Source organism: Plectropomus leopardus, chromosome 6, assembly GCF_026936395.1.
Source record: "Plectropomus leopardus strain MGB_pleo_1.0 chromosome 6, ASM2693639v1, whole genome shotgun sequence".
Lineage (NCBI taxonomy): Eukaryota > Metazoa > Chordata > Actinopteri > Perciformes > Serranidae > Plectropomus > Plectropomus leopardus.
In genome coordinates, this window is record NC_142181.1 from 29,700,604 (window position 1) to 29,720,997 (window position 20,394).

Here is a 20,394-nt window from a genome sequence, read left to right on the forward strand (position 1 = left end):
CAGAGGGGCCCTTTCAAAAATGGGTCACCGGTTAAGTGCCCTTCAGCAGAAATTGAATCTCACCAACTGCCTGAATTGTATTGAGCCGTGGAGGGATAGATCTGACCTTCAAATAGAGCAGCCCTGCCATAGAAATGTATGTGAACAATATCTAGAACAGGCGTACAGAGAGACACAAGCAGCATTGTTTATAAGACACTAACAGTAAAATTATTTCAGCATTTCTGACAGTGTTGGTTGGAAAAAATATGTCTTCTTTTACCATCTGCGAGGCGCCTTGTGCTCTTCACGTGTATGAAATTAAGGGTTTGCTTGTTGCACATAGCCATGCCATAATGCATCTGAGGGGATAGAGCGCTCCTGTCTTTAATCTGGGCTGCTCCTCATTACTTGGCTATGGCTCCATGGCAATGTGAAATGTATCCCACTGAATGTTTTGTATCACAGCCCTCTGGAGCATGAAGCCATTTGTCCCTGCTGCCTGTTGCCAGACGTGCTTCAGCCCAAACGTGGCTTCCTATACAAGGGAGCAAAGCAAAAGGAAAGCAGCGCCAACGTTTTGCTCTATATCCTGTCTCGCCCTATAGCTGAAGCTCTCTGTATACAACCACCCATCATTCAAAGGTGCTGAGCATCCTCTGAGAGCATGGCAAGGTGCTGATTAAACCTGCCTACTGCACGCTACTCTGTCCTCACCAACTGGAGAGACTCACACAATAGTTAGCTCCCCTGATGTGAAAGGGTAATGAATTTCAATGAAGCTCTTCTTGAATCCATGATTTATGCGTTGGCCTATGTCGAGTATGCGGCTAAGAGATATTCATGGCCTTCCCTGCCTGCTCTCAGAGGAAACACAGCCAATAGACATGGGAAGTGCGTAGTCCACTAAACTGCGTCAGCTCTCAGAGAGGGAGCACTGCATTTCACGATTACTCAATTAAATATGTTCAATTTGACGGTTTGTTGTTCACCAAAGAAACACCCCTGATAGATAAAGATAAGCTTAATTAGACAAAAATTAATGTGGAAAGCTGTCTTAATATGTCAGTGGGTTGCAGTTTAAGTCAGACCTCTCAAAGCTGTATGTGATGAACACTAAATTACAACCCTGTGTAGTTTTTTTTTTTTTGTCCCTTTATACATGAGCTACAAGATTCACGCCAGGAATCTCTCCTGCATAATTGCACTTCTGGGAGGAATTTCTAATGCCCTCACACACACACACACACACACACACACACACACACACACACACACACACACACACACACACACACACACACACACACACACACACACACACTGCTAGTTTCTCTAGCTCTGAGCAAAAAAAAAAACAAGTCCAGCCTTCCTAGATGTTCTCATTGGAATCCATCAAAACCTCACCAAAATGCTGATTTGCCTCCTCCTCGCCAGAGGACAATCTCTCCTGCATCCTCTCTCTAACCCAACATGGCAAAGGCAAGCTTGCAGCACAGAAAACATCAGCAGCATGGCTCTGCTCACTGCCTACCTCTCTCTTCCTCTCTCTTTCTCTCTCGCTCTTGTCTCTGTATTTCTGGTCTGCCCTGGTCTCTCTCCCTCTCTCCCTCTTTCTGTCTTTTCTCTCTGTCTTGCGTTGCATCCTCAGTGATGATTGACTCTCCAGAGTAAAGGGAAGCTGAATCCATGGCTCACATTTCTAGCCCTTTGTGGAGCACAAGAGATTCTTTGTTCAGTAAGTTTTGCCTCAGAGCCTCTGCTGCCTGAAGGCAATGGACAAGATTGAATATTTTTCAGCACCATTTCAAGCTTAATTCAGTGAGCATCGTGTTTCAGAATTGTGCTGCTGTCAAGCGCCTCAGTGGTCACTCTTATTTCTAATAAAAAACCAGTGTCAAAACACGGTAGTGGTCATTATTATTTTGCCAATTTATTTGATTTAGTTAGAAGGATCAATAGAGAAAATGATGGAGAGTGTTGTGCTGATTGTTAGCATCAGACAGAAATGCTCTCAAACAAAGACAAACGTGGTAATAAAGGCTCATAGCCAATTGGAGTCAAGGTAACGCTGATCACAACTAATGCAGCCAGCGTAGTCTGTAAACACTGTCATGCTAAATACAGTTTAGCTACCACTGACATTGTCTCAGTTTTTATGCAGGTCTTCATAGAAAAAAAAGGGAGAGATTTTTTTAAAGTCCTTTAGCATTCAGTATTCTAGGGGTCTGAGGGCAGAGCATTTAAAACATTTATTGTTATAGTTTATGAGCAGGTAAACAAAACAGTAAAATTAAGAGCCCAAATGTTTGTGCCAGGAGGTCCTCATCATAGCAAAATCATTTCTGTGTGAGGTCATCTTGTGTTCAAAATTTAATTAGAGTAGTTTTTTTTTTTTTGCATTAGGGGTTCCAATTGCCCACAAGATACTCATTGATTTTTCTTCCAATGAAATGCTAAAAGAAAACCAAATTTAGTCATACAGTTTTTTTATAATGCTTGTTCTGTGTGCACATGCTGAGGCACCTGTGACTGTGTAGAAAGTGCTTTCTGGATCAAAGAGAATGACTGGGGGTCTGTGATAAAATCACAGACAATTGATATGAGCCCAACTACAATTAGACAAGATGCCAAGATACCTTTTGGATATCGCAGTGCAATTTTCACTGTTTTGTTTAGTGAAATATTTTTTTCAAGCTGAACTGGTAGACGGGTTGTTCTCAAAACCTCAATGGATAAGTTGAAAGAAGAACACATTAAAATCCAGCTGCTGTCCAAAGATCATAACATATAATATAAATATATGTATGTATGTACGTATGTATGCATGAATGTATACTGTATATATAAACAACAGAATTAACATAGTCAAATCTGGTTTGACTTATAGTTGAATCATGTCAGGGTTTTGCCCTTTGATACATAATCTCAGTTGCAACCATTTCTCCACACGGGACTAAAGAGCTATAACACCCAATTAAACATTTTTTTCTTCTTGACTTGGCATAAGAACTTACTTTGTAATAGGAGGTATTCTATCCAGCGCTGTTTGTTTTGTGTCAGTGGTGCGTGTGTGTGTTGGTAATTGCAGCAGCGGCGCTGTCCACAGTACTGAAACAGAGCAGAGGAGATCGATAGACAGACAGAATACATCACTAAGTTTCGTTACTGCTTGCTTTCTGTGCTTGTAAATAGAACTTTTCACATTTTCTTGGAGAAAGAGGTAGAAAGGTGCAAACAACAAGCCACAAACGGCTGTTTCACACCTTCCCCTTCCTTATTTTGACAGAGAATCATCCGAAAGTTCAAAAACGATTTAGTCCTCTGCGAGCACCACATTCTTCTGTGAGTGCTCTGTTTAATACATTTATACCAACATAGTTCATATATCATGATTAACTGGGAGACACCAAGCAATTATATGTAAAATCAGACATTCAGTACCCCCATAAACCCCAAATAGAACACTGCTTTGTTTCATAACCACATTTTCCTGCAACTGCAATCATCAGATTGGCAGTCACATCAGGCTCCTTAGATCTAATCTGTGAATGGTTAAATGTTTGGTGTCACCCCGAATATATCTGCGCCCATTGTGTATATAGAATGCATATAAAACAGCTTGCATTCATTGTGATGAAGAGACAAAACAAAAGCACAAAGCTGTCTGCCTGACCTAAAGTAGATTGAAAATCAGACCAAAGAAAACTACAGTAACTTTACCAATTGCAAAGGCAAAAAGAAGTTTCCAGTGTTGTTGACGCTTTGGATCACCTGTTTGCAGTTTGCAATAAAAATTAGGTTTGTTAAATGATGCATGTCACTCATCACATCCGTTGGTTTTGGAAAATGTTTGCTTTGTGAGTTTTGGTGAAAGCTCAGAAGAGCAGAGCTTGTTTACTGTTTTAGTGAATTCCACCGTTCGGATGAAACATAATTAACACTCAAATGTTTTTCAGTGAACAAGAAATATTGACAGGATAGGAGCCTGTGCTTATCACTGTCATTAACAAAGGGATAATAATCAACCCAAAGAAAGTGAGTGGGAGGAAAATTGTTTTTGGGCCACATTACTCAGAAAAGCTCCTGATTGCTCTCTTGCAGATTCTATTGATGACTGTCCCAGCAACTGCTTTGGGAACGGTGACTGTGTTGCTGGAACATGCCACTGCTTTTTAGGATTCAAAGGACCTGACTGTGGGCGAGGTGAGTCACTCCCTCAGTAATAATGTCTTTATTGATCCACATCATTCATACATAACATTTCAGGGTGCCGACCAAATTATATTCGCTGCGTGACCAGAACAAAGCCATTTTAATCTTACAATTACTTTTTATTATACTTGAGATCTTTGTTATTAAATTAGCCAGTTTTACTCCAGTTGATTCATTTTTACCTCTATCACTCCTAATGGAGTATTGTGTTACACATAAAAGAACTCTTGAATAACTGTATAGAGAAGAGAGCTTGAGATTATAAGGCCGGTATTGAATCAGGCGTTCAGTTATTAAAACCAAGGCTGTATTCATTTTCCGCCAAGTTAAAAAACAACTTTAGTCAATGTGTTACAATGATAGTAGTTTGTTTTGATTACACATTCTGCCATCTGTTATCCATGTGCTGATCGCCACCATATTTGACACTTTTTATTAAACTCTTTTTATTTTCCACACAACAGCCATTGTGTCGTTATCAGATATTAGTTGTTTGGTTTCATTAGAATCTGGTCGTGGTAATGTGTGCTGCATATTGTACACAGGAGAGGAACCCCTTTAACATTTTGGTCCAAAGCTCATTGTCAGACGGAGGTTTTAGCACACACACTCACTATTCTTTGATGCTATGGTTGGAGGGCTCCATTCAAATGGATGTATGCTGTCTGCTCTTTTCAAAGCTGCCTGTCCGGTACTATGCAGTGGGAATGGTCAATACCTTAAAGGTCGCTGCATGTGTCACAGCGGCTGGAAGGGCTCCGAGTGTGACGTTCCCACCAACCAGTGCATTGACATCACATGCAGCAGCCATGGGACGTGTATCGTGGGAACCTGTATCTGCAACCCGGGCTACAAAGGGGAAAACTGTGAAGAAGGTGATTGTTTTGATAAATCATGATAAACTCATAATGTCCTACATAATATGTCTGTTGTAACAACCTTCTTAGCTTGTTAATGCTTGACATTTTAATAGAATACTCATAATGTGAATGGCTATAAAATTGTCTTATTAAACAGTCTATCCAGCAGTAAAAGCAGGACATCCTTTATGAAGACTTCACAATATGCATCCTAGGTGACTTTTCCTGTATGAATTATGGATATAAGGCATTACATTAATCGAAAGAGTCAGTTTATTGCCTGAAATTCTGTCGCAAAGTCGAATGTTAATCCATTAGGAACTCCACGATGCTGGATAAGGCTTGACCAGATAAGACTGAAGGAGCCATTGTGTTTTGCCGGCTCTTGAAGGCTCTCATTTCAAGATGAAAAATGGACCCTGGGAGTTTGATAAATGGGGGTTTGTGACATCCATAGGCCCCCATTCTATTTTGGGTGGAGTGTTAGCCATAAGGAGTGGAGGGGAATGTGGACGAGGGCCCTTTAACATTTTTACCTTTCTTCCGTGCGACCTTCAGCCGTGATGATTAATTGCTAGGAGAGAGTTTCTTGTCAGTTAGCCTCTGATCTTTGTGGTTTGTGCCCAAACCATCTGCTAAGAGGCAAGAGATCCTGTTTGTCTTACTATAACGGCCTTTATACCCATTTATGTCATGGTAAAGGGGAGCTGCCATGGCATGGCCTGCTGCTCTCATTGGCTAGACATTAGTCCTGCTTGGGGCCCATTTGCCATCTGTGTGTACCACACAGATATTGTCTGCTAGAAAGAACGCTATTTTTTTAATCGTACGCTCCCACAACTCTTGTGCCTTACCAAGTAAGCATTCATTAAACAAGATGTCAAGGGAAGTGATGCTATAGAAACAGCTATTAATTTGATATTTGCATACTAATTGAACTGATACACTGTACACTGGCGGATGCAGTGTACAAAAAAAGATGCAGAAGAAGGAAACCAGTGCGAGGCTTCCTCAGTCACAGATCTTCAAATAGTCTGTAAAGTAGAGCTGAGCATGCCTAGGAAGTCGAGCTATTGCCTCAGGCTTTTCCTTGCTTTACCCTGTTTTCTCCTTTACATTCTGGTAATGTGGGTTTTGGTTGTTCCAGCTTTGAACTACTTATTATCATGGCTTTCATTTTAAAGAAACATGCTCCTATCAAGGCACCTTCTCTCTTTGGGAGGAATTTTCATTATGATTCGATGGGACCTTGCCAGCAGAAGCATGGGCAATAGCTGTAGGTTGATACCAAAAGCCCCAGTGCCATATAATTAGTTTGGCTGTAAATCTTGTCTTCAGTTTTTGAGAAAGTGTGCCGCTTCGCATCGTTTTCTTTTGCTAAGCCAGTTGCAGTTGCAGCTGAGCCGCAGCCCACCGCATTTGTCATTCCACTCAGGTTCAAATAGAGATGCCAGGTTGCCTCTGAAATAGGGAAACAGCAGGTGACTGGTGTGTCTGACACTGTCTCTTTGGAACACTTTTAGTGGACTGCCTGGACCCAACATGCTCAGGCCGAGGGGTATGTGTCCAGGGAGAATGCCACTGCTTTGTGGGGTGGGGCGGGCCAGGATGTGAGAGCCCCAGGGCCTCCTGCATGGACCAGTGCTCTGGACACGGAGCTTTCCTGGCAGACACGGGGACCTGTAGCTGTGACCCCAACTGGACGGGCCATGACTGCTCCACAGGTGAGTGCTTTCCTCAGATGCGAGTAAACATTGGCGGGATTCCCTTTCACAGATCAGTGCTGATTTAGCTCTGATCACTAAGTAGTAAATGTTAATGTATTCTCAGGAAATATTGTATAGGTAAAATTAAATAAATTTTTAGTGTTTCCAGGATTTAGGCCAGTGTGTTACTATATGTACTTGTGAATATAGCAGCTTCTCAGAGGGATGGTCATTGTACGTGTTTAGGGGAAGGCATTTAACCCCTTGAAACCTGGATGAACATCACTTTTCTTGTGCTGCATGCAGACTTATTTCATGTATTCAAACCTTTCAGCCCTCCACAATTTGTCTGGATTTCTTTCAAAAACAAAGGAAAAAGGGCAATGAGCAAATTGGCAAGACATAAGTAGATTTAGAAAGTTATTTTTTCTAAAGCGCGGGAAAAAATTATAATTTCTAAGCATTTCTTTACTTACCCTTTTTATCGGGTAGTTTTCTTGTTTTTCTCTTGTTTTAGTAATTTCTTGCTATTTTTTTTAACTTAATTTGTTCATATCCTTCTGCCTAAATTAAAAAAAAAATCAAGCCACTTTACACAGGTTTCAAAGGGTCATAAAAATAAACATTTAAAAAACATTAATTATGAAGTGAGTAAGTCAAAAATACATAATATATGACATGAATTTTTCAGTTTTATCACAGTTGTTGTCAAAAAAGAAACATGAGTCATACCTGTATTTTTGGTTATTTACTTGAACACTCAGTTATTTAATCTCCTACACTTATTGATTGCCAGCTCCTGACAACTAGTTTTACAGTATCTAGTAAAATTTCTTAACTTTAAATATTTGCAATATTATTTTAATACCCCTTTACCTTGTAACAAACGGCAACAACATGTAATTACCTTGACTTATGTGATAATATTCTTGGCTTTTTGTTGGAATTTATTTCACTGCTTGATTCAATATAACTTTGATCAATGTTTGGCTCTGCACAGAGGTAAACATTTCTGATTATGTTTAAAGGAAATGGCTCACATAAAAGCCTCAATTATTCACATCAATGATCAGTTGGAGGTCCACAGCCAGCAATCAAACTCCGGTTGATTTTTCTCTAAATTTGTTTCTTTTACGAATGGTTTCATCCACATGGTTAGCTGGCAGCCGGAGAGAAGAGAACGCGCATAGCAGGGATATTGTCAGAGGCATGATCTAATGCAAGTTAATGCTCTTTCTTGAGTTCTGGCTTTCTTCACGTTGGCACAAGGCTCACAGCTGATGATAGCGTTTTCTGCTCCAGAGGATCGTTCCCATTGTGTTCATTTTGTCCATGGGGAATGTTCTCTCTTGGTAGTGAAGAGTATTCTCTGCATAAGATAGACTTACAGTGAGAATATACTGTCTGGAGGCTCTACAGATGAAAAAAAGTCCTGCACAAAATTTAAGGATCAGCTCTGACAGCTGGCTGCCTGCTCACATTTACCAAAGAAGTATTTTACCGAAAAACCTCAGTGAACTCGGTGGTGGATTGTTAAAGAGCTGTCATATGTAGGTATCTAACATCACTCACTTGCAGTGTTGGCAGATGCAAAAGTTCCAAAATTCATTTTTCTTTCTAAAGTAGTAAGCTGAAGAATTTTCCACACACAGAAGTGCTCATACAAGGCTGTATTCCTGTTTTATGATTATGATCTCTGGCAGATTAAAGCTTCAGATAGCTCAGTTTGAACAGGCTGATATGTTGATAATTGGTGCATCAGCTTGGTTTTTGTAGAGGCTGATACACTCTCATTTAGACAACATAATTTGTATTCTCATAAAATATTTCAGAAATTACAGTTTTAGTCCCGCAGCCACTTGGATCCAGGAATCCCTTTATATTCCAGGCAGGCACAATGACCTATTAGGTAATCCCAGGGATTTTGAGGGAAATGGGCAGTTAGTCCAAGTTTGCCTCACAGAGAAAGAGCTCTGTAAATGATGATGAGTTGGCTCTTTACCTGCCTTTATCCTGTTCATTGTAGAGCTTTCTGTGATCTTATACAACACTACGGTGGTGGGGTAGTGCAGCTAGCAGCCTATAACCTAGCGGACAGGGGGAAGAAAAAGATGGAAAGCTTTCAATATATCTTTCAAGATTCTCTAATCCCCCCTCTGCAATACTTTTAAGTCACAAACTCATTTTCTCTTGTGGCTTTGGCACAGTACAACCTGGGTGTGCACAGTTGGTAGTAATGTTGTTACATGCCATAAAACAATGCCTGAGGTTTTATGTCCTTTAATATGTGTGTTTTTATGCCATTTTTGCCATTCTCCCACCCAGAGGAAAGTTTGTTTACACGGTCCTTTAGTGCAAATGGTAACGGCCATCATGGGGATGGGGGTATTTCTCACTGTGGACTCCTCTGGCCAGGGATAATGAGGGTTTGCCTGCAGGCTGTAATTGCATCTTTATCACGTTAAAGGTTTCTCCTTTGTTCCAAGTGAACAATTGTCTCCTAGTCAGTGTGAGTTGGTTTTTTCTGTTCTAATATTTCTGAGAAAGGAGCTGCTAGGGTCAGTTTTGTTTTTGATCTCTCAAGATGTTCATTATATCAATTAGCGCCTACTATTTAGCCCTTTAACACCTGGATCGACATCAGTTTTCTTGTTCTGCATTCAGATGCCTTTCAAAAGCATTTAAACCTCTGAAACCTGGAGGAAAAAAAACATGGGGGAAAAGGCGATGAGCAACTTTGCAAGAAATGTCCTGCAAATTGCAAAAAAAAAAAAAAATTTATAAAACGTGACATGAAAATTACCTAAAAATTAGCTGGGGGGTTTAGTAGATATCAAAAATACAGGAAAATATGTACATAAAACTTCATTTTTTATTTGTATATTTATGGATTTGAAATAATGTTACAGAATTTATATATAAATTATATAGTACTTTTAATGTTCACTTTTTGTCTTTTTGTTTCTTTATGTTTTTCGCTTTTTTGTTGCTTATTTTTAGATAAGATTTCTGAATTATTATTTTTTTTTTATTTTTTTTTTTACAAATTTAATGCTAATTTTTAGATTGTTTGTTGTTTAGTTGATTATTGCCTTCATCCTATGATTTTGTATAATACTGTCACATTCATTTTTTTTTTTAAATGACTAATGAACTGAACTCTGTTGCTAAATCCTGTTCTTGTATTCAGTGTTTGCATGTGTAATGATTTTTTTTGTGTGTGTTTAAGCAGTTGTAAGGGGCACTGACTCAAATGCAGCTAGCACATTGTACCTCTAAATCAGAAGTCAGATGTAAAATCAGCATTTGCATAGTTTAACAAAGTGCTTAGCTATAATTAGCAGGGGAGAGTGTATTTTAAAAAAGCTTTTCAAGCTGGTAATGTCATGTTATGGTTTATGGCTGAAAATACCACTTAAATCTAATTTGTAGCAATGACAAAATAGGCACTGTAAAGGCAGTAATTGACTTATTAAAAGATTTTACCTCCAGTTTGGTCCCCTGTGGTTACATTTGAATTGGCTTGGCTAATAAGCCCGGAATACATGGCTATTGTTCGCCGTTTGTTCGTTGCCCATACTGCTAAGCCTCTTTTTTAACATAATAGTTAATAAAGAGGTTAACATTTCAATGAGATTCATAATAAATCTGTCAGTGTTTAATTTCTTTGAGCTTTCGTCTTGTCATACTCTCCCTCGAGTTCATGAGACGTGGGTAATGTCCCAGGCTCTATCGCAGCCTGTCAGGGAGGTCTTTCAGCTGCCACACAAAGGCGCCAGCCGAGCTTTACTGTGGCTCTGTCTCTCAGCCTCCTTCAATCCATGACTGTTTTTATTCCTTGGGTACGCTGCACTTAGGTAGAATAAAAACAACATGTTGCCATCATATGCCTTAAATCATGCCTTGAGTATGCCTTGAAACATTCTGTGGAGCCTATGGCAGCCCATATTAATATGGCAAAGCTTACACAGCATGTATAACAAAGGAAAAAATAGTAACTTTTACAGTTTACTCAAAACACTGGTGCTGATATTGTTGCCAGTCCTTCAAGAAGTTCCAGCTGTGTATTTTTTCCTCTTTGTGACAAAAAGAGGTGAATTTACAAAAAGGAGGAGAGGCAAGGAGAAGAAAAAGTCTGCTAAGGCTGCCACAATCCATGTCTTTTCTTTATAATGGACTTATTAGATTTGTATTGTCAAAAAGGATTGCCCCTTATGAGGTGCAGGAATTTCTTTTCAGCTGCCATCAGACAAGGTAGTGGAGCGTGGCCGCCTTTCCTTGACAATAACTCCTGGATTTGTCTTTTCTTCACCCTTGTTGCCTTGTCCCGGCACCGCCTTGTCTTCCCTATCCATCCCATGTCCACCCCCCTTCCTTCCTTTCTCTCTGTCTTCCCCCACTCTTTTTTGTCTCTTTCTGTGTCCCTGTCTCCCACAGAGATTTGTGCAGCGGACTGTGGTGGCCATGGCATTTGTGTGTCGGGCACCTGCCGCTGTGACGACGGCTGGATGGGCACTGGGTGTGACCAGAGGGCGTGTCACCCTCGCTGCAATGAACATGGCACTTGCAAGGACGGCAAATGTGAATGCAGTCCGGGTTGGAACGGAGAACACTGCACTATTGGTAGGATGGGAAGAAGTTTTGGTTTGGGTGGGGGACTTTATCTGTGTGTATGTCTGTGTGTTTTGGGAAGCCAACAAAGGCGTAGGCTGTCTGAGTATCTGCGTGTGTATGAAGCACTGGGTGTGAGGGAAAGGGTCCAGTTGGAGAAGAGAGGGAAAAGCATGCTTAATTGAATTTGTGCAACTCGGTAAAGCATGAACAGGTTTACTCAAGGATCTGAGGCTTGCCTTCATGCATTTTAATGTGGGAATGTGCTAAGGTGTCCTTTCATTTTACTCATCCTTTTCCTCATCTCTTTCTTTTCTCACTTTCCATTTACTATTTATTTCAAATACTGACATGTGCGTCATTGTGAGCCAGTCAACCACCACTTTATAGCTCCATGTTTATACTGACAATTGTTGTTTTGTAAATGCTTGCAGAAGTTAAGTTTTCAAGACCTTGACTGAATGTCAACAGCTTTCTTGAAAACCCTGGCTGACTTTAACCCAAGAAAAAAAAAGTTTTGACTGAGTTTTCATTGTGTTGCCAGAGTTAAGCCACTAAGTGCTCTGTTTTGTAGTGGATTTCATAATCCTTTATCAGAGTGCCAGCAGGGGTTCATGGGTTGATAATGTTGGCTCTTTGTATTTGTGTTAAAATCCTTTTCAGAGAGAATAGTCAAGAGGTAAAAGGAGCTGACTGAACTTAACAAAATGCACACTTTATATTGAAGAAGTACTTTCAATGTATTTGTTATCTTGTAGTTCCTGAAGAGGTGGCATTCCTTATTTGTTGCAGTAATGTGTAAATATTAGCAAGAACAGATGCAGCCAAGTTGTGATCATAAATAAGGAGCAGTTGACTTCTGTTTGTGACCTCTGCCTAAAGGACAGCATGATTTTTTTAATTTTTTTTTTGAGTTATGGTGATGGATGTTTTGAACTGTGACAGTTTCATTGTTAAACTGACTTGAGCTCATTAGATGACTGTTTTAATGTGATCAACTTTATGATATTTGAGGTCAGTACTGTCAGACCTCCTCTAAACATCAGAGGACATGCTTTATGATGCCTGCTTTGCAAGATTGCAACTTTACCATTCTCCCCCTGCGATCCATCAGTTCTCCTCTCTTCTCTCCTTTTTCTCTATTTCTTTTTTATTCGTTTTGATGGAAAGTAACTAAATACATTTACTCAAGTAGTGTACTTAAGTATAATTTTGAAATATTGGCATGAGAGATGCACAGATTTACCAGCTGTGTATCAGTATCGACTTGTATTGTTGACTGTCATTGGCCTATCTGCAAAAGAGATGCCATCATTTTTTCATTTCTATGTTCATTTCTATGTATGTTGCATTTTGTGAAGGATAAAAAGCAGAGCAGGAAACTATTTGCCTCCTGTCTTCCGGCAAACAAAAGAAAACATGTTTTGGGGCGCCCAGTAGCTCACCTGGTAGAACAGGCGGCCCACGTTCAAAGACTATGTCCTTTTTCCCTGTGTCTGATTCCGACCTCTAACCCAAAAATTATCTTTAAAAAGGAGACATGTCTGGGATGAATAGCAAACATTCCTTGAGACACCTTATGATGATGAAACAACCAACAGCCGGTGGACACAACTATCAGTTAACGGAGGTATAATTGAGTAGCATCATGATGCATTCAAGCGTACTTCTTTAAGACTGAGCAATTTTTGTTGGTGTTTTCACAGTAATATAAAAAAGATATTAGAGTGGAAATTATGATATATATGGTAAAATGCTTTTGAAGCAGTTATTTAAAGAGAAATGTTTTTCATGTAAAAGAAGGATTTATTGAAGTGTTTTTCATAAATGTGTACGATTGAATTTGTGCTCATTCAAAGGTAGTGTAATGAATGGCTTAATGACTTTAAAACAGCTCAGTTATACTTTAGAATTAAGATTTTTTTCGGGGTTTCTCTGGCATAAAAGGAGAAATAATGACAAAATCAAATCAGCAACAAAAAAAACATTGGTATTAGCTATCGTCCAAATTGCTGTTTTTAACATCTACAATCGTACATCCCTAATTGGTACTTGACTTGAGTATTCTTTATACTTTTACTCCTCTCTGTTTTGTGGGAAAATATTTTGTCCCTCATGACTTATTTGAATGTTAAAATTAGCAGGTACTGATTCAATGTACAAAATATGTAGCAATCATATAAAATCTCATGCATTCATCTGAGTTAAACTACCCAGCTACTACTTTGTCGACACTTTCAACTTAACACACTCATTATCATTCTATGATCCAACCACTCAAGCATCAGAGAGGAAGTCAGAAGACAATGGCCATCTCCTCTGCCTCTGCCACAGCATTACTCTGAACAGAAATTTGCAACTCCCACACATAGAAGTCACAAGGGAGATGGGACAAAAGTTGAGAATGCGAGTCTTATAGGTGACAGCTTTATTACATTTTCAAATAGAAAAAGATAATTTTTTTCTCACAGTAGTCACATCTTGGAGCAGAGCTGCCTGAGTACAGAGCCTTGACTCAGTCAGTGAATGTTTTATATGCTGGCCTTACATTATTGATGGGCCTTTTATAAGTGCCATATTGAGATCCCCACTCCCTCGACAAGAATATTCCTCAGTGTCATCCATTAAGAAGCCAAAGATCTCAATTTAAATCAATTTTCATTATTGAGAGCTCTGCGTTGGCCCCAAGCCCCATGCTGTGGAGCACAGGAGGTCCAATTTGGCCCCGCCTTTGCCAAAGCCTCCGGTGACCTCATCGTCTGCAGAGGTCTTTCAAGATTAAAAGAGCTTTTCGTTGAACATCCTGACCTCCTGTACGATATTGCTTGAGAGATTTAAGGGTGGTAATATGTGCATCAATCACGTTGCTTTTGAAATACTCCCCTGAGATATTCTGCCGATCCCGGCAGTTGATAAATGGGGACAGATTGAAATGTTCTTTCTCGAGATATCACTTTTTTACCCTGTCTCTGACTTTCTTTGTTTCTTCCTCTCTCTTTTCTCTGTGTTCCACACCCCCCTGTCTTTTTTTCCCATCTCCATCCATCTCCCTCTGTGTTGGATCGTATTTGTTGTGCTGCTTGTAATGCATGATTTTGCTTCATGACTGCACTTTTCCTTTTTTTATTTACCTTTTGTAATGTAAACTAACACCTTGCCTTGCTGTCTTGTCATGGAAGTGGCACTGTTCAAACCTCCCTTATATGTCCTGTCTTTTATCTCCCAAGCTCACTATCTGGATAAGGTAGTGAAAGGTATGGCATTCCTCCTTCCTTCTATTTTGCCCTCCTTCCATTGTACCTCCAGCCAGCATTAACAAGTCATGCACACACACCATGCTCTTCCCCCACATTGACATATGCAAACACGATGCACCTCTTGTCGCCCCAAACAACTCATTCTAAAGATCCCCACCTCCCATCAACTTTTTGCCATATTGTCACACAGTAATCTCCACTTAGCACTTTCGCACCTGGTGAGTCAAGTTGTGCTGCTTTCTATACGTGTCGATTACTTGGTTTGTGTTCGGCCTTGCTTTCTCAATAGGGGGGTGTTGTGAAAGGGGCTTCATAACCTGTGCCATGCATTATGGATGAGTGTGCCGCTGCGAGCAGGGCCTGATAGGTGCTGAGGCCGCATCCTCTCTAATTAAAAGAGTTCATGGTCTGGTTGGTGCAGGGCAAGCAGGGGGTGGAGGCTCTGCAGCAACCCTGCCTTTCTGCCTCTAGCACCCTTTCTCTCTCTTTCTCTTTCTCTCTCTCTCTCTCTCTCTCTCTCTCTCTCTCTCTCTCTCTCTCTCTCTCTCTCTCTCTCTCTCTCACTGTGTCCTTGGTAATGGACCACCTGGCATGAGAGCGGCTGCCAGAGGAGTCCTTCGAACACTTGCAGCCTCACGTTTGGAGCTGTTTCAGGCAGGCTCGGGCAGGGCTCAGCAGGGGCTCCTCTCTGAAAGGGCTGCCAATTAAGTTGAACTGGTGCCAACAGAGAGCGGATCTTTATTTATCCTTGTAATAAACATTCGGAGCTTACTAATCATCTGTCTCCACTGGTCTAAACAGAGTTGTTTTGTCCATTTGCTCAATAAAAGGACGGCTAATGTCCAAACATGTCTAGGAGGCAAGACACTTTCTAATGGCATTAGCCTTCGACTGTGATCCCTTTCTTCACGGAAACAAGAAGAAAATTGAGAGAGGATTACTTTTTTTCTTACAATTTTTAATCCTCCATAATTGATCCCCAATATCCAATAGTCTGCATCTTGGTTGGTCATTTTGTGATGTATCTTTTTTCCCAAAAAGTTTTAAAGGAACTTTTCAACAAAAAACATTGTCTCTGCTCTATAGTACACGTGAAAGGCTGCATTAAATAATTGCAGGTTTCTGTCAGTCTGTTTAAAGCTGGTATTAACATGCGTCTCAGGTGATCTGATCATAACTGGATAGCTCTAAACACAGGTGTAAACGGCCACCAAGACGCATTTAAACAGCCACCAAGACGCATTGTGATCCAATCACTCAAACCACTTGCTGAGGTGGTCTGGGATGCAGTTGACCTCATGTGTTGTGTAGTATAAATGCTAACACCGTCCTGATGCGTCTCCAAAGAGGACTACATCATTGGCACAGGATATGGTGGTTGTTTTGGTGACAGTGTGCTAATGCTCTGTAGCTTCACTTAACTTCACTATATTTGAATATTAACCAATTATAAGAATAAATAAGAATAAAATATTAGTTGCTCTGTATAGTCGACAACAGAACTGAAAAGAATCAGAAAGGCTTGGGATATTAATTTGACAATTAGGCTTGGGCAGTATCTATTTTTTCTTACTTTTCTGAAATTTCACCCGAATATATGGTATATGATGGTATTTTGTTCACGGTGCTACCTATCCAGCAAATTTACTATGTTCTGCAAATGCTCTTAGCTCAAAAAAGGTTGAAAAAGAGAGTATTTATTCACATATTTTTCTTATTAAACAGAACAAAATGACCACTCAGCTCCTGAATTCAAGTGTTTCTCTTTAACTAAACTAAAACCAGCTTAATTGCCTTGTTAACTCATAGTAAAACACATACAAACTCACCCAAACTGTCTTGGTTTGTCTTATTAATTGTCTAGTTAGTTAGTCCACTGTTCCAACAATAAACAACTCTGGTTTAGTTCAAATTACCCCTTGATTCACCAAGTTAGATGTGTAAATATGCTGCTTCTCCTCACTGTTATTCCCTGCCTTTGGCTGCCGGCTGTTTCCATTCCTGTAACAGTCCCACTACTGCCAGACATTATGTTTGTCAGCTCAGCTGCCTGTTCCACCTGTAGAGGCTGACTTCTGATAGTGCATGACTTGCACTACATACAATACATCCTTAATACAGCATTTCTATATGAGTTTAACAGACCATTTGTATTTTTGATGGTACTCAAATACATAATGTTAAGATTTTTTAAATGCCCTAGTAGTTTACCATAATACCATGATACTGCCCAGCCTATTGGCAATATTTCTTTTTAGTTGTTCCAGAAAATTAAAATTTAGTTCTGCTTTTCATTTTTAAATCACTATTTATATTGTATTAATGTGCAATAATACTGTATGGATGAATGTGGAGTGTTCATGGCTGTGTTAACACTCATGTCATGATACCATCCTTTCTCTGTGTTGCAACAACCAAAATGCAACTGATGCATTCCTCGGCTAAACATGTGATCCACAACACCAATCTATTCTTGGTACTGCTTCAGCCTTTTAGTACTTAAATACTTATCTCTGTTTCCCTACCATCACTCTTTCCTCTTTCATCTGATATTTCTCCCTTTAATACGTCTCCCATACGCCGCGCCCGTCTCTCTCTCCTCCGTTCTTGCTCTCTCATTCTCCTACTCCTGTTCTCCCTGTGTGATGTAAGAGCACTGAGACAGCCGTCCCAGTCTCTTTAGTTGATAAAATGGGTCAGCTTAGCATTCTCTCTATCAAGGCAGCTTGCTAACAATGCAAACTGTGACAGACTCATGCGTTTGATATCTTGAGATGTTACCCTCTGCTTCAGCAAGGGGATACGAATCACAAGGTACCAGATAAATGCCAAACAGCCTTAGAAAAAAATGGGTGAGATAATCCTCTGATCTATGCCCTTGTGAGGACCTAACCAGAGAGAACCAGAGGGATGTTTCACCTGTTGGTCTGCTCCAGTCTGCTTTTAGTTCCACTGGGGACACATACTTGGGAACACAGTGCAGGCAGAGTCCTCCCCTGCATAATGCAGCTTTTGAGCTCAGCCTTATACACCTCCTGCTGTTTTATTTTGCATTCCTATAGTGGCAGAACACACACCGTCCCTGAAGGAATAATGCTATTGATTGCTAAAAAGTGTCTGGAGACAACTTATCATAAAACAGAAAGCAAATAATGATATAAAGCTTTTTCCAATAACTAATACAGTTTTCTTGCAGCTCATTTTTTTAACAGACAACAGCAGCAGTGATGCTATGATCATAATGATGGTCACACTGGAAAAAAATCACATAAAAACGGGTCCAATTATGTGCAGGAATGCCAGCATATACACCACTGCTCTCATTATCCAGCTGTAGTAGCATAGATACAGGAGGCCAATCTACTGTAGTAATGAATGAATATTGATTTAGAAGATCCCTCTTATCTGATTTTACTGCAAAGGGATATTAGAAGCTTCACAAAAGGTGTATCAAATTAATCAACTTCAGCCGAGTCATTATAGCCACCCTCACCCATTTAAAATCTTAACATGACTGTAGTCTTTTGTTGACAGAGAAATACTGGCAACAAACCACTGTCATCAGCAAGCCCTTGATGTTTTATTGTTGGTGTTTCTTTACAAACAATATGTTACATTTATCTGTTACACGCTAAACCTGCTTTATTTGATATTCTGTGCCGACCTCTGTCTTTGTCCTTTTTTGTTACACAGAGGGCTGCCCTGGTTTGTGCAATGGAAATGGTAGGTGTACTCTGGGTAACAATGGCTGGTACTGTGTGTGCCAGCTGGGCTGGAGGGGCACTGGCTGTGACACCTCTATGGAAACTGCCTGCAGTGATGTCAAGGACAACGATGGAGGTAAAATCACAAACAGCACACAGCAGTGCCTTCTGACACTGGCCAAGCATCAACAGGGACTCTTACCTAGACATGATTTGACTATAGAACGAACCACCTTTGTACTTGAGAATGAGCTGTACCTTGCTTTATGATTTCCAGGCTCAGTTGTACTCTTAGGCAGGTGAGGATGAGGGATGGCTTCCAGTCAGTCACCTGGACAACAGGTCTTTATTAAAAAGCAGAGTTGCTGGCCTGAGGCCTCACGCATGCGCTGGCCCCAGGAGGAAGTCCCTGCTCTGCCCTCTAACTAGCCCCGAGCAGAGCCAGGCACACACACAGAGCCAGCCAGGGGGCTGCACCACTCTTGAGGCCAAGTGGAAGACGTGACTTCCCTTCCTCCAGACCTCACTCGGGGCTTGAGCTATGTGCTAGCATCCCTTATTTATGCAGGGACTGTTTATCCCCCCATCACTGCGCAGGGACTACAGTGTTCTCACTGGCAAAGAAGGGGTGCTGCTGGGGATTTGACTGACTCCTGACAGCAGGGTTTATTTTTATCACCCATCTGGCCAGATAGGCCCCTGAAAGCAAAGGGTAGGGAGTCCAATGACCCACTTTAGTAAAGTAAAGTGCATTGCACAGCAGCTCTCTCTGTCTAGTAAATTCTCATCGAAATAACAGATAGAGAACCACAAGCATTTCTAGAGGTGTTTGATGTTCTCCAGGACCAGATGTACATAACACAAATCCTATCATGTAGTAAAACAACAGTCCAAATTAACAACGGCTCAATGATTTCAATATATATGCTTAGTTTCTTTTGCCAGGTGTGTGTCCAGGCTGTTGTTTAATTAGAGAGTGTGTGTCACTTGTTTGACCTTGTCAGATGGCTTAGTGGACTGCATGGATCCAGACTGCTGTCTGCAGGCAACCTGTCACACCACCTCACTGTGTGTTGGCTCCCCGGACCCCCTGGACATCATCCAGGAGACACAGATGTCCTCCACACAGAGCAACCTGCAGACTTTCTACGACCGAGTGCACTTCCTGGTGGGCAGAGACAGCACCCACATCATCCCCGGAACCAACCCCTTCGATGGAAAGTGAGTGACTTGTGCATTACTCTCAGCAGACAACCACCCGGTGCGACATTCTGTAACAAGACAAAAGCTGTTATTCTCCTGGGAATCGATACGAAATTGAATTCTCCTTTTTCTGCATCGTCATTTGTTTTTCATGCATCGATTTCTTGAGAGATCACGCTCATTTAGTTAAGCCAGTTAAATTTGTCTTTGCTAGATTTCATATGTTTCACAGTTCAATTCAGCTGCTCAGGATGCTTGACTTTGATTGTATCTGTAGTTGTGTAGCTTTGCTCACTTTTATTGGATTAAACAGTAATGTAGCATGAATTTGCATCATACTTTAGCTTCCATCACTTTTTAGTTAAGTAATGACATTTGAGGTGCAAACACAAATCAGAGGTTTTCATTATTAATGTAGGCCAGTCCAGTTACACTGGTATGGTTATTGCACTGACAAATCTTAGTGCGTGTAGAACGTTTGCTTTTTTTAACCCAGAACAAAATGTCCGTGCGAGGGAAGGGAGGCAGCTATAGGCAGTGGAGGCTGACATGGGCAAGGACTGGTGGCGTGCAGAGCTTGAAGGGTGATGGACAGATGATGATGGACAAACATAGAATGTGGCAAAAAGCAGGGAGCATTCCCTTGCACCAAAGGCATCTCATATTCATGTATTGTGATTACTTTTACTGTAATCCATCTGAGGCCCACTCCCAGAGGCAGAGCTCACGACACCCCAGCCATGGAATCTGAGGCGCTTTCATATCAGGCAGTATGGCTGTCAAAGTCCCATAAGATTCCCCTGCCTCTCTTTTCCTTTGTCTCCGTCTCTTTTCATCTTTAATCGCTTGTGAGGCTGTG

The 20,394-nt window shown here is 40.7% G+C and overlaps 1 protein-coding gene across 11 annotated transcripts in view; it reads left to right on the forward strand.

Moving 5' to 3' along the window:
- tenm4 (teneurin transmembrane protein 4) overlaps positions 1–20,394 on the forward strand; it is a 269,283-nt gene that overhangs the window by 180,138 nt on the left and 68,751 nt on the right. For 7 of the 11 annotated variants that reach the window (XM_088079182.1, XM_088079181.1, XM_088079183.1 and 4 more), the window contains 7 exons: positions 4,084–4,185; positions 4,875–5,069; positions 6,578–6,778; positions 11,198–11,383; positions 14,599–14,625; positions 18,322–18,468; positions 19,337–19,553. In XM_088079182.1, the coding sequence (XP_087935308.1) occupies positions 4,084–4,185; positions 4,875–5,069; positions 6,578–6,778; positions 11,198–11,383; positions 14,599–14,625; positions 18,322–18,468; positions 19,337–19,553 (1,075 nt within the window). The remainder of the gene's footprint in view (positions 1–4,083; positions 4,186–4,874; positions 5,070–6,577; positions 6,779–11,197; positions 11,384–14,598; positions 14,626–18,321; positions 18,469–19,336; positions 19,554–20,394) is intronic. The other 4 variants (XM_088079184.1, XM_088079185.1, XM_088079187.1 and 1 more) reach the window with 1 other exon arrangement.